This window comes from Hyla sarda, chromosome 4 (assembly GCF_029499605.1).
Source record: "Hyla sarda isolate aHylSar1 chromosome 4, aHylSar1.hap1, whole genome shotgun sequence".
In the NCBI taxonomy this organism is placed as follows: Eukaryota; Metazoa; Chordata; class Amphibia; order Anura; family Hylidae; genus Hyla; species Hyla sarda.
The window spans coordinates 29,570,751-29,596,975 of NC_079192.1; the positions used below are offsets into that span (position 1 = coordinate 29,570,751).

At 46.2% G+C, this 26,225-nt stretch overlaps 2 protein-coding genes across 10 annotated transcripts in view; one reads left to right on the forward strand and one right to left on the reverse strand.

Annotated features, from left to right (window-relative positions):
* PALM3 (paralemmin 3) overlaps positions 1-26,225 on the reverse strand; it is a 210,042-nt gene that overhangs the window by 127,655 nt on the left and 56,162 nt on the right. For 6 of the 7 annotated variants that reach the window (XM_056570277.1, XM_056570280.1, XM_056570283.1 and 3 more), the window contains one exon: positions 24,747-25,002. The gene's annotated coding sequence lies outside the window, so the exon portion shown is untranslated. Of the gene's footprint in view, positions 1-20,740; positions 20,896-24,746; positions 25,003-26,225 lie in introns of all 7 variants that reach the window. The other variant, XM_056570279.1, reaches the window with a different exon arrangement.
* Positions 1-26,225, forward strand: part of MISP3 (MISP family member 3) — a 62,749-nt gene that overhangs the window by 18,918 nt on the left and 17,606 nt on the right. Inside the window, exons 2-3 of one of the 3 annotated variants that reach the window (XM_056570274.1) lie at positions 7,508-7,548; positions 21,162-22,925. In XM_056570274.1, coding sequence (XP_056426249.1) covers positions 21,173-22,925 — 1,753 coding nt within the window. In that variant the 5' untranslated portion in view covers positions 7,508-7,548; positions 21,162-21,172. Of the gene's footprint in view, positions 1-7,507; positions 7,549-17,121; positions 17,274-21,161; positions 22,926-26,225 lie in introns of those variants that run through there. The other 2 variants (XM_056570276.1, XM_056570275.1) reach the window with 2 other exon arrangements.

The window sequence follows — 26,225 nt, forward strand, 5'->3', positions numbered from 1 at the left end:
AGTAACAGGGTGCTGGGAGAGTGTGTATAGAGCAGTGACAGGACACCAAGTGTATGTAGGATACAGGACAGATCGGTAATGTGTGTGGAGTATAGTAACAGGGTGCTGGGAGAGTGTGTATAGATCAGTGACAGGACACCAAGTGTATGTAGGATACAGGACAGATCGGTAATGTGTGTGGAGTATAGTAACAGGGTGCTGGGAGAGTGTGTATAGAGCAGTGACAGGACACCAAGTGTATGTAGGATACAGGACAGATCGGTAATGTGTGTGGAGTATAGTACAGGGTGCTGGGAGAGTGTGTATAGATCAGTGACAGGACACCAAGTGTATGTAGGATACAGGACAGATCGGTAATGTGTGTGGGGTATAGTAACAGGGTGCTGGGAGAGTGTGTATAGAGCAGTGACAGGACACCAAGTGTATGTAGGATACAGGACAGATCGGTAATGTGTGTGGAGTATAGTAACAGGGTGCTGGGAGAGTGTGTATAGATCAGTGACAGGACACCAAGTGTATGTAGGATACAGGACAGATCGGTAATGTGTGTGGGGTATAGTAACAGGGTGCTGGGAGAGTGTGTATAGAGCAGTGACAGGACACCAAGTGTATGTAGGATACAGGACAGATCGGTAATGTGTGTGGAGTATAGTAACAGGGTGCTGGGAGAGTGTGTATAGAGCAGTGACAGGACACCAAGTGTATGTAGGATACAGGACAGATCGGTAATGTGTGTGGAGTATAGTAACAGGGTGCTGGGAGAGTGTGTATAGAGCAGTGACAGGACACCAAGTGTATGTAGGATACAGGACAGATCGGTAATGTGTGTGGAGTATAGTAACAGGGTGCTGGGAGAGTGTGTATAGAGCAGTGACAGGACACCAAGTGTATGTAGGATACAGGACAGATCAGTAATGTGTGTGGAGTATAGTAACAGGGTGCTGGGAGAGTGTGTATAGAGCAGTGACAGGACACCAAGTGTATGTAGGATACAGGACAGATAGGTAATGTGTGTGGAGTATAGTAACAGGGTGCTGGGAGAGTGTGTATAGAGCAGTGACAGGACACCAAGTGTATGTAGGATACAGGACAGATCGGTAATGTGTGTGGAGTATAGTAACAGGGTGCTGGGAGAGTGTGTATAGAGCAGTGACAGGACACCAAGTGTATGTAGGATACAGGACAGATCGGTAATGTGTGTGGAGTATAGTAACAGGGTGCTGGGAGAGTGTGTATAGAGCAGTGACAGGACACCAAGTGTATGTAGGATACAGGACAGATCGGTAATGTGTGTGGGGTATAGTAACAGGGTGCTGGGAGAGTGTGTATAGATCAGTGACAGGACACCAAGTGTATGTAGGATACAGGACAGATCGGTAATGTGTGTGGAGTATAGTAACAGGGTGCTGGGAGAGTGTGTATAGAGCAGAGACAGGACACCAAGTGTATGTAGGATACAGGACAGATCGGTAATGTGTGTGGGGTATAGTAACAGGGTGCTGGGAGAGTGTGTATAGAGCAGTGACAGGACACCAAGTGTATGTAGGATACAGGACAGATCGGTAATGTGTGGGGAGTATAGTAACAGGGTGCTGGGAGAGTGTGTATAGAGCAGTGACAGGACACCAAGTGTATGTAGGATACAGGACAGATCGGTAATGTGTGTGGAGTATAGTAACAGGGTGCTGGGAGAGTGTGTATAGATCAGTGACAGGACATCAAGTGTATGTAGGATACAGGACAGATCGGTAATGTGTGTGGGGTATAGTAACAGGGTGCTGGGAGAGTGTGTATAGAGCAGTGACAGGACACCAAGTGTATGTAGGATACAGGACAGATAGGTAATGTGTGTGGGGTATAGTACAGGGTGCTGGGAGAGTGTGTATAGAGCAGTGACAGGACACCAAGTGTATGTAGGATTCAGGACAGATCGGTAATGTGTGTGGGGTATAGTAACAGGGTGCTGGGAGAGTGTGTATAGAGCAGTGACAGGACACCAAGTGTATGTAGGATACAGGACAGATCAGTAATGTGTGTGGAGTATAGTAACAGGGTGCTGGGAGAGTGTGTATAGAGCAGTGACAGGACACCAAGTGTACGTAGGATACAGGACAGATCGGTAATGTGTGTGGAGTATAGTAACAGGGTGCTGGGAGAGTGTGTATAGAGCAGTGACAGGACACCAAGTGTATGTAGGATACAGGACAGATCGGTAATGTGTGTGGGGTATAGTAACAGGGTGCTGGGAGAGTGTGTATAGATCAGTGACAGGACACCAAGTGTATGTAGGATACAGGACAGATCAGTAATGTGTGTGGAGTATAGTAACAGGGTGCTGGGAGAGTGTGTATAGATCAGTGACAGGACACCAAGTGTATGTAGGATACAGGACAGATCGGTAATGTGTGTGGAGTATAGTAACAGGGTGCTGGGAGAGTGTGTATAGATCAGTGACAGGACACCAAGTGTATGTAGGATACAGGACAGATCGGTAATGTGTGTGGAGTATAGTAACAGGGTGCTGGGAGAGTGTGTATAGAGCAGTGACAGGACACCAAGTGTATGTAGGATACAGGACAGATAGGTAATGTGTGTGGGGTATAGTAACAGGGTGCTGGGAGAGTGTGTATAGAGCAGTGACAGGACACCAAGTGTATGTAGGATACAGGACAGATCGGTAATGTGTGTGGAGTATAGTAACAGGGTGCTGGGAGAGTGTGTATAGAGCAGTGACAGGACACCAAGTGTATGTAGGATACAGGACAGATCAGTAATGTGTGTGGAGTATAGTAACAGGGTGCTGGGAGAGTGTGTATAGAGCAGTGACAGGACACCAAGTGTATGTAGGATACAGGACAGATCGGTAATGTGTGGGGAGTATAGTAACAGGGTGCTGGGAGAGTGTGTATAGAGCAGTGACAGGACACCAAGTGTATGTAGGATACAGGACAGATAGGTAATGTGTGTGGGGTATAGTAACAGGGTGCTGGGAGAGTGTGTATAGAGCAGTGACAGGACACCAAGTGTATGTAGGATTCAGGACAGATCGGTAATGTGTGTGGAGTATAGTACAGGGTGCTGGGAGAGTGTGTATAGATCAGTGACAGGACACCAAGTGTATGTAGGATACAGGACAGATAGGTAATGTGTGTGGGGTATAGTAACAGGGTGCTGGGAGAGTGTGTATAGAGCAGTGACAGGACACCAAGTGTACGTAGGATACAGGACAGATCGGTAATGTGTGTGGGGTAAAGTGAGAGGGTGGTGAGTGAGTGCACAGGACAGCAAGTTATAACCACTAGATGGCAGCAGGTATAGGCAGAACCATAGTGGATAAGATATAAGCGGTGAATACCCCCACTAGAGGCACTCTATTCCATTATATTGGGTAGATATCTATTTCCCATGTAATGTTTAATGTTCTTACATATGAATAACATGATCCTGGCCTCAATTTATATGAATTATTTGCACCAATTTATGTTGTCAACCCATTAAAGTGCTCATCCCCCAAAATAAAACAATAAATCTTTATTCCATATAAATTATACAACAAATACATACAGTGCATATTTTGTTTATTGTATTCAGTATGAAATAAAGATTCACTGTTACAATTAAAATTTTTGGGATGAGCAATTTTATGCGTAATAGCTTTTTTTTTTTTCTTTTTTTTTATGCATACCTTCAGCCTTAATATAGATGGTGCCCACACTTTGTTTGTGTTGTACCTTAACATGAAGGGGCATATGGTAGGTCACTGCCTAGAACTGGGCATTTAGTTATTTAGAGCCAATCCATGTATATGAACAATGGAGAAATGACGAGGGGGGATGGGCTGTAGCCGTGTATGTGGTGTAAACATGTTGTGCGTTGTGATAATTATAGTCTAGGAATATATCTGTATAAGACATGTCCCTTCCATCATGTCACGATATCACTAAGGTTACCTCTTACAATGGGTGCCTCAGCCTCCGACAGTGCCAGTTACAAATGCCTCCGACAGTGCCAGTTACAAATGCCTCCGACAGTGCCAGTTACAGATGCCTCCGATAGTGCCAGTTACAGATGCCTCTGACAGTGCCAGTTACAGATGCCTCCGACAGTGCCAGTTACAGATGCCTCCGACAGTGCCAGTTACAGATGCCTCTGTAGTGCCAGACATAGATGATCCCTATAGGGCCAGCCAAAAATCTTTCCAACAGTACCAGTTCTCCATAGTGCCAACCACAAGTACCTTCATAATACCAACCACAGATGCCACCATAGTGCCAGCTCCAGATGCCTTCATAGTGCTAGTCACAGATATCCCCTTCAGTGCCAGTTACAGATGCCTCCATAGTGCTAGTCACAGATATCCCCTTCAGTGCCAGCTCCAGGTGCCTCCATAGTGCTAGTCACAGATATCCCCTTCAGTGCCAACTCCAGGTGCCTCCATAGTGCTAGTCACAGATATCCCCTTCAGTGCCAGCTCCAGGTGCCTCCATAGTGCTAGTCACAGATATCCCCTTCAGTGCCAGCTCCAGGTGCCTCCATAGTGCTATTCACAGATATCCCCTTCAGTGCCAGCTCCAGGTGCCTCCATAGTGCTAGTCACAGATATCCCCTTCAGTGCCAGCTCCAGGTGCCTCCATAGTGCTAGTCACAGATATCCCCTTCAGTGCCAGCTCCAGGTGCCTCCATAGTGCTAGTCACAGATATCCCCTTCAGTGCCAGCTACAGGTGCCTCCATAGTGCTATTCACAGATATCCCCTTCAGTGCCAGCTACAGGTGCCTCCATAGTGCTAGTCACAGATATCCCCTTCAGTGCCAGCTCCAGGTGCCTCCATAGTGCTAGTCACAGATATCCCCTTCAGTGCCAGCTCCAGGTGCCTCCATAGTGCTAGTCACAGATATCCCCTTCAGTGCCAGCTCCAGGTGCCTCCATAGTGCTAGTCACAGATATCCCCTTCAGTGCCAGCTCCAGGTGCCTCCATAGTGCTAGTCACAGATATCCCCTTCAGTGCCAGCTCCAGGTGCCTCCATAGTGCTAGTCACAGATATCCCCTTCAGTGCCAGCTCCAGGTGCCTCCATAGTGCTAGTCACAGATATCCCCTTCAGTGCCAGCTCCAGGTGCCTCCATAGTGCTAGTCACAGATATCCCCTTCAGTGCCAGCTCCAGGTGCCTCCATAGTGCTAGTCACAGATATCCCCTTCAGTGCCAGCTCCAGGTGCCTACATAGTGCTAGTCACAGATATCCCCTTCAGTGCCAGCTCCAGGTGCCTACATAGTGCTAGTCACAGATATCCCCTTCAGTGCCAGCTCCAGGTGCCTCCATAGTGCTAGTCACAGATATCCCCTTCAGTGCCAGCTCCAGATGCCTCCATAGTGCTAGTCACAGATATCCCCTTCAGTGCCAGCTCCAGGTGCCTCCATAGTGCTAGTCACAGATATCCCCTTCAGTGCCAGCTCCAGGTGCCTCCATAGTGCTAGTCACAGATATCCCCTTCAGTGCCAGCTACAGGTGCCTCCATAGTATTAGCAACACATGCCCCTATATATAGCCACAGATATCTTTATTTCGTGCACATTATGCCCACCATAGTGCTGACCACAGATTCTGCCAGCCACACATACCCCACATAATGCAAGATTTAGATTTTTCCTAAAGAGGAAGCTACACATGTCCCTCAAATTTAGGGTTGCCACTGGCCATACTAATTTGCATACTTAATTATATATGCGTAACATCACAGGATACACATATGTGGGGGAAATTGTGTTCTATTCTGACCCCTATAACCTTTTTATTTCTCCTTATACGGGACTGTATGAGGGATCATTTTTTGCGCCTAGATCTGTAGTTTTTAACAGAACCATTTTTGTTTTGATGGGACTTTTTGATCGTTTTTTTTTTCATTCACATTCGGAAGTTGCAGTTAGTTATTAACTACAACTCCCAGCATGCCGTGATACAGCCTGTGGCTCAGCAGCTGCCCTGAACAAAAACTACAACTCCCAGCATGTTGGATTATATAGTAGTATATAGTATAGGTCAGTGTTTTCCAACCAGTGTGCCTCCAGCTGTTGCAAAACTACAACTCCCAGCATGTTGTTGGACTATATAGTAGTATATAGTATAGGTCAGTGTTTCCCAACCAGGGGTGCCTCCAGCTGTTGTAAAACTACAACTCCCAGCATGTTGTTGGACTATATCGTAGTATATAGTATAGGTCAGTGTTTCCCAACCAGGGGTGCCTCCAGCTGTTGTAAAACTACAACTCCCAGCATGTTGGACTATATAGTAGTATATGGTATAGGTCAGTGTTTCCCAACCAGGGGTGCCTCCAGCTGTTGCAAAACTACAACTCCCAGCATGTCCGGACAGCCAATGGCTGTCCGGGCATGCTGGGAGTTGTAGTTTTGCAACAGCTGGAGGCGCTCTGGTTGGCAAACACTGGTATAGCATATTGTACAACATTTCAGGAATTGCCCTTTGGCACCAGGGCTATGAAGCCTCCAATATTTTGTACAATTATGTTTTATGCATGTGTTACGTGTCTGACTATGTCTTAAAGGGGTATTCCAGGAAAAAAATGATATATATATATTGAGAAAGATCATGTAGAGGATCGAAACTTCGCTGCTGTATTCACTTTTTTTGATAGAACAAATACCACTTTTTTTGTACCATGGAGTGCTGCATTGAATTATATATATCAACTGGCTCCAGAAAGTTAAACAAATTTGTAAATTACGTCTATTAAAAAATCTTAATCCTTCCAATAATTATAAGCTGCTGAAGTTGAGTTGTTCTTTTCTGCCTGGCAACAGTGCTCTCTGCTGACACCTCTGTCTGTCTAAGGAACTCCACAGAGTAGAAGAGGTTTGCTATGGGGATTTGCTTCTACTCTGGACAGTTCCCGAGACACGTGTCATCAGAGAGCACTTAGACAGAAAAGAACAACTCAACTTCAGCAGCTCATAAGTACTGAAAGGATTAAGATTTTTTAATAGAAGTAATTTACAAATCTGTTTAACTTTGTGGAGCCAGTTTATATATATATATATATATATATATATATATATATATATATATATATATATATATATAAAACGTTTTTTTCCTGGATAATCCCTTTAATCTGAATACCCATTACCATAAAATAATATGCAATAGAGCTTTTTCTATAAAATACATGGATAATCTCAGGCATAAAGGGGAAAAACAGACAAAAGTAGGGACTGCCAAAAGAGAGATTTTTGGGTATGGGGAACCAGTTAAAAGGTCGTCTGTCCTTGAGCTCCAGCTGTAGTGACAGTGCAGGCTGGAATTTGTAGTTCCACCCCATTGTGTTAGCGTGACCCCGGTGCAGGTTCACAGCACTGTATTTGTGGATGCGGTCTTTTCTGGTTAATAAGTACTCGCTCTTGCTTGCTCGGTGACTGTCTCTTCCCAGCACTGTGTGTGCCCTGTACCTCTCCTCTGATATTAAGGAAATATCTCCTCCATCTTGTTTGACAGAAATCGGTGAATTCCAGCACATCTGGGCTTTCTGAAACGAGGTGAGTGCCCCCATCACCCCAGAAATGGTATCACACCATAGGCTTAGGGTACATGCACACCACGTTTTTGCAATACAGCTCCTGTATCAGGTTTTTGATGAAAAACTGATTCCTCAAAACCGGACTAAACTGTATCAAAACGTGTGTACAAATTTCAACCCGTATACGGTTTGAAAAATGATGTCCGGTTGCGTCCGTTTTTTAAGAAAAAGACAGATACGTTTTTAACTTTTCACTCCATTTTGTTTCACTTGTTTGATTGAAATTCTAAGAAAAAAAACTGTGCAAAGTCAAAAACCGGATGGTGAAAACCGGATGGAACCGCACACACATACGGTTCTGTACGGTTCCCATTGACTCCCATGTTTAAAAATAAGGTATACGGTTTAATACGATTTTTCACCCGGACCAAAAAATGTGGTAGACTACGGTTTTGGGTATGGGGAAAAAATAGGACGAAACCCTATAAGGCTGCATTCACACCACGTTTTTGCCATACAGTTCCCGTATACGTTTTCAATGTGTAAAACCGCACGGAACCGTATTGAAAACCGTATGCATGGACTCTCCATTGAAAACCGTATGCCAAAAGATGCATCAGGTTGTGTCCGTTGTGCATCCTGTACGGTTTTGTCCGTTTTTTTCCCGTACCCAAAACTGTAGCCTATCACGGTTTTTGGTCCAGGTGAAAAACCTTACTAAAGCGTATACGTTTTTTTTTTAAAACATAGGAGTCAATGGGAACTGTACAGAACTGTATGTGCGTACGGTTCCATCCGGTTTTCACCATACAGTTTTTGACTTTGCACAGTCTCCTTTCTTGGAATTTCAATCAAACAAGTGAAACTTTATTCATAATGGAGTGAAAAGTTAAAAATGTAATAGTTTTTTCTTAAAAAACTGATGCAACCGGACATCCTTTTTCAAACCGTATACGGTTTTTAACTGTATACGGGTTGAAATTTGTACACACTTTTTGATACAGTTTAGTCCGGTTTTGAGGAATCCGTTTTTCATCAAAAACCTGATACGGGAACTTTATTGCAAAAACGTGGTGTGCATGCAGTCTAAGATGCAAAACGGACTAAACCGGATGATGCGCTTGACATACGGTTTACAATGTTAAGTCAATGCATACGGTTTTCTATACGGATCCGTACGGTTTTTAACTTGAAACCGTATACCTGAACTGTATAGCAAAAACGTGGTGTGCATGCACCCTTAGATACACAGATACATTAAAAACTTACATACACCAGCTCAGCAAGCAGTATCATGCATGACAAGCTTAGATACACAAACTCAGCAAACAGTATCACACATGATAGGCTTAGGGTTCATTCACACCACGTTCCCGTATCAGGTTTTTGATGAAAAACTGATTCCTCAAAACCTGACAAAACTGTATCAAAACGTGTGTACAAATTTCAACCCGCATATAGGTTAAAAACCGTATACGGTTTGAAAAATGATGTCCGGTTGCATCCGTTTTTTAAGAAAAAAACGTATACGTTTTTAACTTTTCACTCCATTTTGAATAAAGTTTCACTTGTTTGATTGAAATTCCAAGAAAAAAAACTGTGCAAAGTCAAAAAACGTATGGTGAAAACCGGATGGAACCGTACGAACATACAGTTCTGTACAGTTCCCATTGACTCCCATGTTTAAAAAAAAAGTATACGGTTTAATACAACTTTTCACCCGGAACAAAAACCGTGGTAGGCTGGGTTCACACTACGTGTTTCAACTACGGTTCCCGCATACGTTTTCTAAAGAAAACCGCATGGGAAAAAAACGGATGAAACAGTGTGGTAAAAAGTAAACCGGATGTGTTTTTAAACAGTATACTTTATTTTAAAAGTGCATACAGTTCCGTCAGTTTTTATAGAAAAAAAAAACCCATAAGTTTTTGAAAATTTTGTCCATTTTTAATGGGAGGGGTCTTGGGTGGGGACTTTAGGATTCAAATGCGCATGTGCAAAGTAAAAACGTATACGTTTTTCCCGTATGGAACCGTATACATGTGCGTTTCCCATTGACGTCCATGTTAAAAAAACGTATGCGGTTGCAGTACGGTTTTTAAACCGGAGACAAAATTGTGGTCTACCACGGTTTTGACTCCGTTTTAAAAACCGTACTGCAACTGCATACGTTTTTTTTAACATGGACGTCAATGGGAAACGCACATGTATACGGTTCCATACGGGAAAAACATATACGTTTTTACTTTGCACATGCGCATTTGAATCCTAAAGTCCCCACCCAAGACTCCTCCCATTAAAAATGGACAAAATTTTCAAAAACTTATGTTTTTTTTTTCTATAAAAACTGACGGAACTGTATGCACTTTTAAAAACAGTATACTGTTTAAAAACGCATACGGTTTACTTTTTTCTATACTGTTCCATCCGTTTTTTTGCCATACGGTTTTCTTTAGAAAAACGGATTGAAAACAGTATGGCAAAAACGTGATGTGAACCCAGCCGTAGACTACGGTTTTGGGTACGGGAAAAAAACTGACAAAACCGTACAGGATGTATCTTTTGGCATACGGTTTTCAATACGGTTCCGTACTGTTTTCACATTAAAAACGTATACGGGAACTGTATTGCAAAAATGTGGTGTGAATGTACCCTTGGATAAAAAGTTCAGCAGACAGTATTACACAGTATTACTTAGATCAGGGTTTCCTAACCAGGGTGCCTCCAGCTGTTGCAAAACTACAACTCCCAGCATGCCCGGACAGCCTTTGGCTGTCCGGGCATGCTGGGAGTTGTAGTTTTGCAACAGCTGGAGGCACCATGGTTTGGAAATACTGGGGGAGATTTATCAAAACCTGTCCAGAGGAAAAGTTGCTGAGTTGCCCATAGCAACCAATCAGATCACTGCTTTCATTTTCCAGAGGCCTTGTTAAAAATGAAAGTAGCGATCTGATTGGTTGCTATGGGCAACTCGGCAACTTTTCCTCTGGACAGGATTTGATAAATCTCCCCCATAATGGCTTTCCCTAAGCAAATACACTTACCAAATACATGAATAGAAAACATAGGACAAAGGGAAAGGGACAAAGTGCACATAAAATGCATTCCGAAAGTTTTCAGACCCTTTCACATTTTTCACATTTTGTTACGTTGCGGCCTTGGCCTAAACTTCATTCTGGCTCCCATCATTTTGCACTTAAAGGGGTTATCCAGGGGAAAAACATTTTTTTTATATCAACTGGCTCCAGAAAGTTAAACAGATTTGTAAATTACTTCTATTAAAAAATCTAAATCCTTTCAATAATTATCAGCTGCTGAAGTCGAGTTGTTGTTTTCTGTTTGGCAACAGTGCTCTCTGCTGACATCTCTGCTTGTCTCGGGAACTGCACAGAGTAGAAGAGGTTTGCTATGGGGATTAGTTTCTAAACTGGGCGGTTCCCGAGACACGTGTCATCAGAGAGCATTTAGACAGAAAAGAGCAACTGAACTTTAGCAGTTCATAAGTATTGAATGGCTTAAGATTTTGTTATAGAAGTCATTTACAAATCTGTTTAACTTTCTGGAGCCAGTTGATTATTTATATATATATATATATATATATATATATATATATATATATATATATAAATAAAGTTTTTTCCTGGATAACCCCTTTAATAACCCATAATAATAATGTGAAGATAGAATTCTAGAAATGTTTGTTAATTCATTTATTAAAAAATGAAAAACTAAAATTTGGCATGGACATAAGTATTCAGACCCTTAACTATAACACTTGATATTTAGCTCTGGCTCCTCCCATTTCTCCTGATCATCTCTGAGATATTTCTCCACCTTTGTTGGAGTCACCTGGGGTAAATTCAGATGATTGGACAAGTTATGGATATACCTATGGATATATGGCACAGCCCTGTCTATATAAGGTCTCACAGCTAACAGTGTAAAACCAAGACATGAGCAGGAAAGAGCTGCATGTAGAGCTCAGAGACGGGATTGTGTGGAGGCGCAGATCTGGAAAAGGGGTCAAAAATATTTCTCCTGCACTAAAAGTTCTGAAGAGCTCAGTGGTCTCCGTGGTTCTCGCATGGAAGAAGTTTGGAACAACCAGATCTCTTCTAGAGCTGCCGACCAACCAAACTAAGTAATCGGGGAAAATGTATTGTCACGATTCGGCTGGCAGGAGGTGGATCCTCTGTGCCAGAGAGGGATTGGCGTGGACCGTGCTAGTGGACCGGTTCTAAGTTACTACTGGTATTCACCAGAGCCCGCCGCAAAGCGGGATGGTCTTGCAGCGGCGGTAGTAACCAGGTCGTATCCACTAGCAACGGCTCAACCTCTCTGACTGCTGAAGATAGGCGCGGTACAAGGGAGTAGACAAGAGCAAGGTCGGACGTAGCAGAAGGTCGGGGCAGGCAGCAAGGATCGTAGTCAGGGGCAACGGCAGGAGGTCTGGAACACAGGCTAGGAACACACTAGGAAACGCTTTCACTGGCACAATGGCAACAAGATCCGGCGAGGGAGTGCAGGGGAAGTGAGGTATACATAGGGAGTGCACAGGTGAACACACTAATTAGACCAACTGCGCCAATCAGTGGCGCAGTGGCCCTTTAAATCGCAGAGACCCGGCGCGCGCGCGCCCTAGGGAGCGGGGCCGCGCGCGCCGGGACAGGACCGACGGAGAGCGAGTCAGGTACGGGAGCCGGGGTGCGCATCGCGAGCGGGCGCCACCCGCATCGCGAATCGCATCCCGGCTGGGGGCGGTATCGCAGCGCACCCGGTCAGTAGATCTGACCGGGGCGCTGCAGTAGCGAGGATGTTGCGAGCGCTCCGGGGAGGAGCGGGGACCCGGAGCGCTCGGCGTAACATGTATTTTGTAAAAGAGATGCCCAACCCAATGGCCAATGTCTGACCTCCAAAGATCCTGTGTGTAGAATGGCCTGCCTCTGGCTGCCCATCACCTGCCCATTACCATCCCTACAGTGATCATGGTGGGGGCAGCATCATGTCTGGAGGAAACCAGGCACTGCCCATCACCTGTTCAATACCATCCCTACAGTGATCATGGTGGGGGCAGCATCATGTCTGGAGGAAACCAGGCACTGCCCATCACCTGCCCAATACCATCCCTACAGTGAAGTATGGTGGGGGCAGCATCATGTCTGGAGGAAATCAGGCACTGCCCATCACCTGCCCAATACCATCCCTACAGTGATCATGGTGGGGGCAGCATCATGTCTGGAGGAAACCAGGCACTGCCCATCACCTGCCCAATACCATCCCTACAGTGATAAGGGTGAGGGCAGCATCATGTCTGGAGTAAACCAGGCACTGCCCATCACCTGCCCATTATCATCTCTACAGTGATCATGGTGGGGGCAGCTTCATGTCTGGAGGAAACCAGGAACAGCCCAATACCATCCCTACACTGATCATGGTGGGGGAAGCATCATGTCTGGAGGAAACCAGGCACTGCCTATCACCTGCCCAATACCATCCCTACAGTGATCATGGTGGGGGCAGCATCATGTCTGGAGGAAACCAGACACTGCCCATCCCCTGCCCAATGCCATCCCTACAGTGATCATGGTGGGGGCAGCATCATGTCTGGTGGAAACCAGGTACTGCCTATCACCTGCCCAATACCATCCCTATAGTGATCATGGTGGTGGCACCATCATGTCTGGAAGAAAGCAGGCACTGCCCATCACCTGCCCAATACCATCCCTACAGGGATTATGTTGGGGGCAGCATCATGCCTGGAGGAAACCAGGTATTGCCCATCACCTGCCCAATACCATCCCTACAGTGATCATGGTGGGGGCAGCATTGTGTCTGGAGGAAACCAGGCACAGCCCAATACCATCCCTACACTGATCATGGTGGGGGAAGCATCATGTCTGGAGGAAACCAGGCACTGCCTATCACCTGCCCAATACCATCCCTACAGTGATCATGGTGGGGGCAGCATCATGTCTGGTGGAAACCAGGTACTGCCTATCACCTGCCCAATACCATCCCTACAGTGATCATGGTGGTGGCACCATCATGTCTGGAAGAAAGCAGGCACTGCCCATCACCTGCCCAATACCATCCCTACAGGGATTATGTTGGGGGCAGCATCATGCCTGGAGGAAACCAGGTATTGCCCATCACCTGCCCAATACCATCCCTACAGTGATCATGGTGGGGGCAGCATTGTGTCTGGAGGAAACCAGGCACTGCCCGCGACCTGCCCAATACCATCCCTACAGTGATCATGGTGGGGGGCAGCATCATGTCTGGACGAAACCAGGTACTGCCCATCACCTGCCCAATACTATCCCTACAGTGATCATGGTGGGGGCAGCATTGTGTCTGGAGGAAACCAGGCACTGCCCATCACCTGCCCAATACCATCCCTACAGTGAAGTATGGTGGGGGCAGCATCATGTCTGGAGGAAACAAGGCACTGCCCATCACCTGCCCAATACCATCCCTACACTGAAGCATTGTGGGGGCAGCATCATGTCTGGAGGAAACCAGGCACTGCCCATCACCTGCCCAATACCATCCCTACAGTGATCATGGTGGGGGCAGCATCATGTCTGGATGAAACCAGGCACTGCCCATCACCTGCCTAATACTATCCATACAGTGATCATGGTGGGGGCAGCATCATGTCTGGAGGAAACCAGGCACTGCCTATCACCTGCCCAATACCATCTCTACAGTGATCATGGTGGGGGCAGCATCATGTCTGGAAGAAACCAGGCACTGCCCAATACCATCCATACAGTGATCATGGTGGGAACAGCATCAAGATTGGAAGAAACCAGGCACTGCCAATCACCTGCCCAATACCATCCCTAGAGTGAAGAATGGTGGGGGCAGCATCATGTCTGGAGGAAACCAGGCACTGCCCATCACCTGCCCAATGCCATCCCTACAGTGATCATGGTGGGGGCCGCATCATGTCTGGAAGAAACCAGGTACTGCCCATCACCTGCCCAATACCATCCCTACAGTTCAGAATGGTGGGGGCAGTATCATGTCTGGAGGGAACCAGGCACTGCCCATCACCTGTCCAATACCATCCCTACAGTGAAGAATGGTGGGGGCAGCATCATGTCTGGAGGAAACCAGGCACTGCCCATCACCTGCCCAATACCATCCCTACAGTGATCATGGTGGGGGCCACATCATGTCTGGAGGAAACCAGGCACTGCCCATCACCTGCCCAATACCATCCCTACAGTGAAGAATTGTGGGGGCAGCATCATGTCTGAAGGAAACCAGGCACTGCCCATCCCCTGCCCAATACCATCCCTACAGTGAAGAATGGTGGGGCAGCATCATGTCTGGAGGGAACCAGGCACTGCATTACCTGCCCAATACCATCCCTACAGTGATCATGGTGGGGGCAGCATCATGTCTGGAGGAAACCAGGCACTGCCCATCACCTGCCCAATACCATCCCTACAGTGAAGAATTGTGGGGGCAGCATCATGTCTGGAGGAAACCAGGCACTGCCCATCACCTGCCCAATACCATCCCTACAGTGATCATGGTGGGGGGCAGCTTCATGTCTGAAGGAAACCAGGCACTGCCCATCACCTGCCCAATACCATCACTACAGTGATCATGGTGGGGGCAGCATCATGTCTGGAGGAAACCAGGCACTGCCCATCACCTGCCCAATACCATCCCTACAGGGATTATGGTGAGGGCAGGATCATGTCTGGAGGAAACCAGGCACTGCCCATCACCTGCCCAATACCATCCCTACAGTTTAGAATGGTGGGGGCAGCATCATGTCTGGAGGAAACCAGGCACTGCCCATCACCTGCCCAATACCATTACTACAGTGATCATGGTGGGGGCAGCATCATGTCTGGAGGGAACCAGGCACTGCATTACCTGCCCAATACCATCTCTACAGTGATTATGGTGGGGGCCGCATCATGTCTGGAGGAAACCAGGCACTCCCCATCACCTGCCCAATACCATCACTACAGTGATCATGGTGGGGGCAGCATCATGTCTGGAGGAAACCAGGCACTTCCCATTACCTGCCCAATACCATCCCTACAGGGATTATGGTGGGGGCAGCATCATGTCTGGAGGAAACCAGGTATTGCCCATCACCAGCTCAATACCATCCCTACAGTGATCAAGGTGGGGGCAGCATAGTGTCAGGAGTAAACCAGGTACTGCCCGTCACCTGCCCAATACCATCTCTACAGTGATCATGGTGGGGGCCGCATCATGTCTGGAGGAAACCAGGCACTCCCCATCACCTGCCCAATACCATCACTACAGTGATCATGGTGGGGGCAGCATCATGTCTGGAGGAAACCAGGCACTGCCCATCACCTGCCCAATACCATTACTACAGTGATCATGGTGGGGGCAGCATCATGTCTGGAGGGAACCAGGCACTGCATTACCTGCCCAATACCATCTCTACAGTGATCATGGTGGGGGCCGCATCATGTCTGGAGGAAACCAGGCACTGCCCATCACCTGTCCAATACCATCCCTACAGTGATCATGGTGGGGGCAGCATCATGTCTGGAGGAAACCAGGCACTTCCCATTACCTGCCCAATACCATCCCTATAGGGATTATGGTGGGGGCAGCATCATGTCTGGAGGAAACCAGGCACTGCCCATCACCAGCTCAATACCATCCCTACAGTGATCATGGTGGGGGCAGCATAGTGTCAGGAATAAACCAGGTACTGCCCGTCACCTGCCCAATACCATCCCTATAGTGATCATGGTGGGGGCCGCATCATGTCTGGAGGAAACCAGGCACTGCCCATCCCCTGCCCAATACCATCCCTACAGTGATCATGGTGGGGGCAGCATCATGTCTGGAGGAAACCAGGCACTGCCCATCACCTGCCCAATACCATCCCTACAGTGATCATGGTGGGGGCAGCATCATGTCTGGAGGAAACCAGGCACTGCCCATCACCTGCCCAATACCATCCCTACAGTGATCATGGTGGGGGCAGCATCATGTCTGGGGGAAACCAGGCACTGCCCATCACCTGCCCAATACCATCCCTACAGTGATCATGGTGGGGGCAGCATCATGTCTGGGGGAAACCAGGCACTGCCCATCACCTGCCCAATACCATCCCTACAGTGATCATGGTGGGGGGCAGCATCATGTCTGGGGGAAACCAGGCACTGCCCATCACCTGCCCAATTCCATCCCTACAGTGATCATGGTGGGGGCAGCATCATGTCTGGAGAGAACCAGGCACTGCCCATTACCTGCCCAATACCATCTCTACAGTGATCATGGTGGGGGCAGCATCATGTCTGGAGGAAACCAGGCACTGCCCATCACCTGCCCAATACCATCCCTACAGTGATCATGGTGGGGGCAGCATCATGTCTGGAGAGAACCAGGCACTGCCCATTACCTGCCCAATACCTCAGACTGGGCTGATGGTTCTCCTTCTAACAAGACAATGACCCTAAGTACACAGCAAAGACAACACTGGAGCGGTTTAGGGACAACTCTGTGAATGTGCTTGAGTGGCCCAGTCAGAGCCCAAATCCAAAGGAACATCTTTGGAGAGACCTGAAAATGGCTTCTACCGACGGTCCCCATCCACCCTGACAGAGCCTGAGAGGATCTGCAGAGAAGAAAATCCCCAAATCCAGGAGTGTAAACCTTGTGACCTCATCCCTAAGAAGACTGGAGGCTGGAATCACTGCCAAAGGGGCTTCACCTTCACTTGAGTAAAGGGTATGAATACTTATGACACTGCAGGATTTTATTTTATTATTTGTAATAAATTGGTAAAGATTTCTAACATTTTGCTTTCACTTTCTTATTATGGGGTACTGAGGGCAGAATGATGGGGAAAAAACAGATTTTTTTTTTTTTTGTTATTTTAGCACAAGGAGCAACATAACAAAATGTAAACGTTGCCTCTGAGATCCAGCTCTGTATACAAATGGGACGGGGAGTTTAAAATATGTTGTTGGACAGATGTAAAGTCCCAGCGGTCACCTATCGATTGACAGGTCAATGGCCTTTATGTCACTTACATTTATAGAACATTACAGCTAGGGGGAGCCCAAGATCAAGTTTTAGCACAAGATACAAATGTCTCCCAAAAAATGCCAGCCGTATATTATACAGTATCTCTCTATCTATCTATCTATCTATCTATCTATCTATCTACAGTGATCCCTCAACCTACAATGGTCTCAACATACAATAGTTTCAACATACAATGGTCTTTTCTGGACCATTGTAAGTTGAAACCAGACTCAACATACAATGCTATCTGTGAAACATGTCAATGGCTGGAAGAACTGACCAATCAGAATGGATATTCACTGGTAAAACGCCTGTAATACTGAAGTGCATGCACTGACTGGTGTCTGGTAGCGCCCCCTACAGTACAGGGAGGTATTACATGTTCTGTACATTTTACCTGTACCAGGGTTACCTGCTCCTTTGGACACCAGGTGAGGGCAACTCCATGTTACTTTTTTTGGACATTGCATGTACTGCAGAGGACCCTGAAGAAGCTCCTGTCCTCGACATAGACCAGTGTTTCCCAAGCACGGTGCCCTCAGCTATTGCAAAACTACAACTCCCAGCATGCCCGGACAGTCTTTGGCTGTCCGGGCATGCTGGGAGTTGTAGTTTTGCAACAGCTGGAGGCTCCCTGCTTGGGAAACACTGACCTAGACAGTGATTACTGCTCCAGCAGATCTTTATCACTTTTATATGTAAGAATTTGCTTTATCTATATTAGTTATCTACTTATTTTTCTTTAATTCTCACTTTTTCCTATTTTTGGATGACATTTTGGTGGCTTCAGAACCAATTACCAGGTTTCAATTGAGTTATGGCCTCAACATACAATGGTTTCAACATACAATGGTCGTCCTGGAACCAATTAATATTGTAACTTGAGGGATCACTGTATATATATATAGTAAATTTGAGTTGCCGAATTAGTCCAGTGATGCAGATGCAAATCATAAAATGTCGCAGTATCTTGTAATAACCTTTTTTTATTGGACTAACAGGATTTTGTAGAGAAGCTTTCGGGATTCCTCCCTTTATCAAGTCATAAGCAAATCTAAGCTCACAAGCAGAAGACACAGGTTACATCTCACAAATATGCAGGGGTTAAGACAATAGATGTGGAGAAATCACACTAAGATAGGCCATAAATTGTCCAGCTATAGGAACATAGACTGAATAGATAAGGATAAGAAAAAGGGGGAGGGAGGGGGGAGCAGGGGAGAGACTGGTGATTAAGCAGGACATAATGAGATGCAAAAGAGAATACTGTATTGTATTGTACTGTATTTTCTTTTGCATCTCATTATGTCCTGCTTAATTACCAGTCTCTCCCCTGCCCCCCCCCCTCCCTCCCCCTTTTTCTCATCCTTATCTATTCAGTCTATGTTCCTATAGCTGGACAATTTATGGCCCATCTTAGTGTGATTTCTCCACATCTATTGTCTTAACCCCTGCATATTTGTGAGATGTAACCTGTGTCTTCTGCTTGTGAGCTTAGATTTGCTTATGACTTGATAAAGGGAGGAATCCCGAAAACTTCTCTACAAAATCCTGTTAGTCCAGTAAAAAAGGTTATTACAAGATACTGCGACATTTTGTGTGTGTGTGTGTGTGTGTGTAGGGCCCTATACTGCCCCCATATATAGTTGTAGGCCCTATACTGCCCCATATATAGTTGTAGGCTCCTATACTACCCCCATATATAGTTGTAGGCCCCTATACTGCCCCCATATATAGATGTAGGCTCCTATACTGCCCCCATATATAGTTGTAGGCCCCTATACTGCCCCCATATATAGTTGTAGGCTCCTATACTACCCCCATATATAGTTGTAGGCCCCTATACTGCCCCCATATATAGATGTAGGCTCCTATACTGCCCCCATATATAGTTGTAGGCCCCTATACTGCCCCCATATATAGTTGTAGGCCCCTATTCTGCCCCCATATATAGTTGTAGGCTCCTATACTGCCCCCATATATAGTTGTAGGCTCCTGCACTGCTTCCATATATATATAGTTGTAGGGCCCTATACTGCACCCATATATATAGTTGTAGGCTCTTGCACTGCTTCCATATATAGTTGTAGGGCCCTATACTGCACCCATATATAATTGTAGGCCCCTATACTGCCCCCATATATAATTGTAGGCTCCTATACTGCCCCCATATATATAGTTGTAGGCTCCTGCACTGCTTCCATATATAGTTGTAGGGCCCTATACTGCCCCCATATATAATTGTAGGCTCCTATACTGCTCCCATATATAGTTGTAGGGCCCTATACTGCCCCCATATATAGTTGTAGGCTCCTTCACAGCTTCCATATATACCGTAGTTGTAGGACCCTATACTGCACCCATATATAATTGTAGGCTCCTATACTGCCCTCATATATATAGTTGTAGGCTCCTGTACGGCTTCCATATATAGTTGTAGGGCCCTATACTGCCCCCATATATAATTGTAGGCTCCTATACTGCTCCCATATATAGTTGTAGGCTCCTTAACAGCTTCCATATATACCGTAGTTGTAGGACCCTATACTGCCCCCATATATAATTGTAGGCTCCTATACTGCCCTCATATATATAGTTGTAGGCTCCTGCACTGCTTCCATATATAGTTGTAGGGCCCTATACTGCACCCATATATAATTGTAGGCTCCTATACTGCTCCCATATATAGTTGTAGGCCCCTATACTGCCCCCATATATAATTGTAAGCCCCTATACTGCCCCCATATATAGTTGTAGGCCCCTATACTGCCCCCATATATAGTTATAGGCCCTATACTGCCCCCATATATAATTGTAAGCCCCTATACTGCCCCATATATAGCTGTAGGCTCCTATACTGCCCCATATATAGTTATAGGCCCTATACTGCCCCCATATATAATTGTAGGCTCCTATACTGCTCCCTTATATAGTTGTAGGCCCCTATACTGCCCCCATATATAATTGTAAGCCCCTATACTGCCCCCATATATAGTTATAGGCCCCTATACTGCCCCCATATATAGTTATAGGCTCTCTTTGTGGACCCATATAGTTGTAGGCCCCCTTTCCTCTATGCCCCCATAAAAAATGGTAGGTAGGCGGCCCTCACAAACATACTGCCCCCAGCGGCCCAGCCATACCGATCCACTGCTTCAATACTCAACTGCTCCTCTGGTCCGGCGCCGCTCTAGGGTCCATGCTGGAGTTTAGGTTCTAGGCTTGTGATCTCCTGACGTTCTCCTGTTCCGCTCCTTGGCTGCTATTTTAAGATCAGGCAGCATGGGCGCTGGCCACTTTTTAGAACAGTGTCCAGTAACTGCTGCGCCAGAAAAAACCACAGAAATTTGTATTTTGTCTCACAATTTCAGTTACTTGAGGCTAAAGCCCATTTGGTTATTAGTTGTGATATATATAGCCTAAAGTAGCCAATACTGATAAATCACAGCCAAATATTAACCATAATTTTGCCTCACAGATCTAGTGGCATATCTAGCAGATATAATGGTTTTCTGAGTGTCTAATGCTCCTATATATAAGGAAGAAATATAATATCACTGATAAACATGTAGATTTTCATTAACACAGGAATTCAGCCAATGGCGTCAGAGCAGAAACTACCGAGCACCGATGAGAACCAGTCCAGTGCCACCACTGCAACCAGCATAGACACCATCCACCCTTCACATGACAGTAAACAACCCAGCAGCTGTGCTTCTGATAACGGCCTCCAGGGGGAGCCAGAGACACATCCTGTCACAACCTCACCTGAGGATAGGAGAGAACAGGTAGAGGGAACAAGTGAAGGGTATGGGGGGATTACAGGAGGAGAACAGGTAGGGGGAGACGGAGCTGGAAAGGAGGAGAAGACTACAGAAGAGAAGGTGACTTGTGACGACGCACCTCACCAGGTGACTGATAAAGGGGCTTTAGGGAATGAGGAGGAAGTACCTGTAGGAATATTGGTGTCAGTGGAGGAAAGCAGCCCATTGGAGGAGGGAGCAGACCAACCGGCACAGGTGACGGGTGAGGAGACAGAAGAGCTAGGAACAAGAGGACAGACAACAGGAGACAAGGAAGAACCACAAGAGACCAGAACACAGGAGACAGGTGAAGAGACTGAGGAGAAAGGAACAGGTGATGAGAAAGAGGAACAGGATAAAACTGAAGAGACATGTCCTCAAAGTACAGGTGAGGGGACAGGCCCCCAAAATAAAGATGAAGAGAGTGCTCCACAAGTCACCATTCCTGAGATAAGTGAGCCTCAAGGATCAGACGAGGAGAGTGCTCCTCAGGTGACTGACACAGGTGTGGACCAGAATGCACAGATGTCTAGTGCAGGTGAGAAGTGGATAGACATGATGGTCCACACTATAGTGACTGAAGTGACAGGTGACGGGGTCTGTACAGGTGAACAAGAAGCAGATGTGGAGGCTGCAGATTCCATAACAGTGATGAAAGAGGGTGAGGAACATTCCTCTATACAAGAGACAGGAACAATGACAGGTGAACAGGTGACATTACAGGGAGCAGGTGCAGCCGTACAGGTGACTACAGACGGAGAAGTGTCTACATACAACACAGACATAGCTCTACAGGTGAGGGCTGAGGACGCAGGAGCAGAACAGGTGACTGGAGGAACAGCAGGTATAGACACGCAGGTAGAAGAGACAGCTTCACACAGGGAAGACTCAGCAGGTGCACAGGTGACTGCCACAGCCGAGGAAGTACTGGAGGAAGTAAGAAGAGACTTGGAAGCCGGTGGACAGGTTATAGCCTCAGGAGCGGAAGCAGACAGGGAAGTGACACCTGATCTGAACGCACTCCCTGGCAGGGAGGAGATCATAGACCCAGACCAGCCAGTAGCATGCCGGGAGAAGGAGTGGCCGTCTCTTATTTGCACTGCCAGTGAGGTAAGAACAGTCACAGAAGAGCAGGGAGACTCACAGCAAGGGTCAGTTACACCTAAGGAACCTTCTGCCGAGACATCTGACATGAAGGAAAGGGAAATTGGAGAAGATGTGTATACTGCGAACCCCGAAACCCCCATAGAGCGCGAGATCCGCCTGACCATGGAAAGAGAGATGACTCTACGTCAAGAGAGGGGCATCAGCTCCCCTGTTGGGAATCCAGAGTTCGTCGAGGTGCGGAGAAGGACAATATCGGTGGAGCCGGCGGCAGTTTTTGGCAAAGAACGTCAGCTGGCAGGGGTACAGATGCAGAGGGAGATCCAGCTGGAGACCCAGAGAGAGCGAGACTTGGTGGAGCTGGGCAAAGTGATGGGAACCTATGACCGTGGGCCTCAGCAAGAGCTGCAGGAAAGGAAAATGATCTTTGAGAGCATGAACACAGGTAAGTGGTTCCCTCAATGTATCTTACATAGTAGTTGCCATAATTTATTACCCCAATGTCAAATATTTATCCCTTAGTTTGTGGGCAGCATTATAGACATCACCACTCAATTACGGCATTCAATATGATATGGTCAACGAGAAGTAGTAGTTGGCTTCAAACTGGCATCCACCATTGGTCGCCATCATCCTCATGTGCCTTCAGACCTACAGACACAACCAAAATGCCCGGCTACCCCTGTCCTTACTGAATTCTTCACCTTCTCTATTAGAACCTTTTGTTTGTGACTCTTCACCAGTATCAATGGGTAACACTGGGTTTTCCATCCAGACCAGTTGTTTTACTCCAGGCCATCTGTCCCCAACAATGGCATCTTCAATGAAAACTCGCTTTCACTAAACCTGTTCTCGCAAACTGGTCTATGGGCACGTTCAGATGTGGCGGACTTGCTGCAGATTTCACGCTGCAAATCTTCAGAAAATTACAGAACAATACATAAAATTAGGGTTATAAAAACATCATTCATATGTAGTAGAAATGTTTCTCATGATTAAAGTTAGAACTAAGGGACTATCAGATTTGCAGCCTGCTCAATATCATTTTCAATACGGATATCACCCCTTCAATATCTTAGGGGTAAAATTTGCAGTGAATGTGCTGGCACAATCCGCTAGAAAAATCTACATGTAATTGGTGTGGATCCACTGCAGATGTGTGTAGAGATCCACAGCGGTAATATGTGGGCATGTCTGAACTCACCTTTATCCATCATCTGTTGTGGTCAAAACCCTGTGACCATAGACATAAAGATCTTCCCATCAGGTAAATAATATTTATTCATTATCTGAACGTTATTCCTCTATTATGCTCCAGAGCTGTACTCACTATTCTGCTGGTGAGGTCACTGTGTACTTACATTACATTACTTATCCTGTACTGATCCTGAGTTATATCCTGTATTATACTCCAGAGCAGTAATCGCTATTCTGCTGGGGAGGTCACTGTGTACATACATTACATTACTTATCCTGTACTGATCCTGAGTTATATCCTGTATTATACTCCAGAGCTGTACTCACTATTCTGCTGGGGAGGTCACTGTGTACATACATTACATTACTTATCCTGTACTGATCCTGAGTTATATCCTGTATTATACTCCAGAGCTGTACTCACTATTCTGCTGGTGAGGTCACTGTGTACATACATTACATTACTTATCCTGTACTGATCCTGAGTTATATCCTGTATTATACTCCAGAGCTGTACTCACTATTCTGCTGGTGAGGTCACTGTGTACATACATTACATTACTTATCCTGTACTGATCCTGAGTTATATCCTGTATTATACTCCAGTGCTGTACTCACTATTCTGCGGGTGAGGTCACTGTGTACATACATTACATTACTTATCCTGTACTGATCCTGAGTTATATCCTGTATTATACTCCAGAGCTGTACTCACTATTCTGCTGGTGAGATCACTGTGTACATACATTACATTACTTATACTGTACTGATCCTGAGTTATATCCAGTATTATACTCCAGAGCTGTACTCACTATTCTGCTGGTGAGGTCACTGTGTACATACATTACATTACTTATCCTATACTGATCCTGAGTTATATCCAGTATTATACTTCAGAGCTGTACTCACTATTCTGCTGGTGAGGTCACTGTGTACATACATTACATTACTTATCCTGTACTGATCCTGAGTTATATCCAGTATTATACTCCACAGCTGTACTCACTATTCTGCTGGTGGAGTCACTGTATACATACGTTATATTATAGGTGCATGTCATTTTACTTACATAACAAACTTTGCTGGACTACTTGGGCCCGTTATGTCTGGGACCCCTTATGATAACAAGGCTTGGGACCCCTGGAGCATCCGATCTTGTGGTGTGTCAGTCCTCCCCTTGGAAACTTGTCTTTACACTCCCCTGCACAAGTTCTTCTTTTCTTTACCTGGCACCAATGTAGTTCTCAGAATTGTTCCTGACAGACGTTAGCCTTGTACCTCAGGGAGCAGTCATGGTCAGGATGTCTGGCGTAGGGTGTGCCTCTCTGCAAACCAAAACAAGTGCCAAGACTGGGGCATCAATGTCTGTGTTTGGCAACAAGAATAGCAGGCGGTGAATGGAGTGACAATTATTGCCTACTTAGTGGCACACCCTTACATAGGATACCAGTCAGTGAGGGAATCTAAAGAAATCCTGAAGGTGACCCATAAGGAACAATACTCAGAATGAATAAGGATAAGGCTACACGGCAACGTTGGCCATCCAGTCACAAGGTTGCATTACAGCATCTCAAGTAATGATTGGCAGAATGCTCATTTAGCTGTCAACTATCTATCCCAGTCCCATACATGCACATTCACACTCAGTTCAGCTGAGAGTGCATGAACTCTGAATGGGAATAGGGAAGAAAGACGTTGCTGGACTCCTATCTTAAAAATCCAACATGCCCGATATTGTTTCTCCCTTACATCTGGCATCAAGGGGCAGTCGGGAAGGCACCGTACACATTACCTGGTCGGGCCAGTCCAGCTAAAATCACCAGGTTCAGCTGCCACATGTCTAATGTGTATCGCCAGCTTTGGTTTTAAAAGGTTTGGATTTAAAAGGCTGCAAAATAAAGCCCCAGGATATAAGGCACAATTCACTGATTATCTGGAAAACATACTTTTTTTTTTTAAAGTAAATATTTATTTATAAAAAGCCAAAATAACATGACGCGTTTAGAAGTATACAGACTACCTCTTCTTCAGATGTCTTAAATGGGTACTCCGCCCCTAGACATCTTATCCCCTATCCAAGGGTCACGCTCCGCTCGTGACATCACGGCCACGCCCCCTCAATGCAAGCGTCGGGTGCAGCGCTGGAGGCTCATGACATCACGTCCACGCCCCGCTCGTGATGTTGCGGCCACGCCCCCTCAATGCAAGTCTATGGGAGGGGGCATGACGGCCGTCGGTGGATTACCGGCAGTGAATCGATGGATTGCACCTATTATCCTATGGCTTTTTTTTTGCAACCATCTGCATATCCTTCCCTCAATGCAAGTCTATTGGAGGGAGCGTGACGGCCATCCCACCCCTCCCATAGACTTGCATTGAGAGGGAGTGGCAGTCAAATCACGAGCAGGGCAAGGATGTGACGTCACGAGCCTCCAGCGCTGCACCCGAGACCACGAGGTCCCCAGCGGCGGAACCCCCACGATCAGACATCTTATCCCCTATAGTAAATCATGGCCACTGTATATCAACCTTGACTCTATCTTTCACT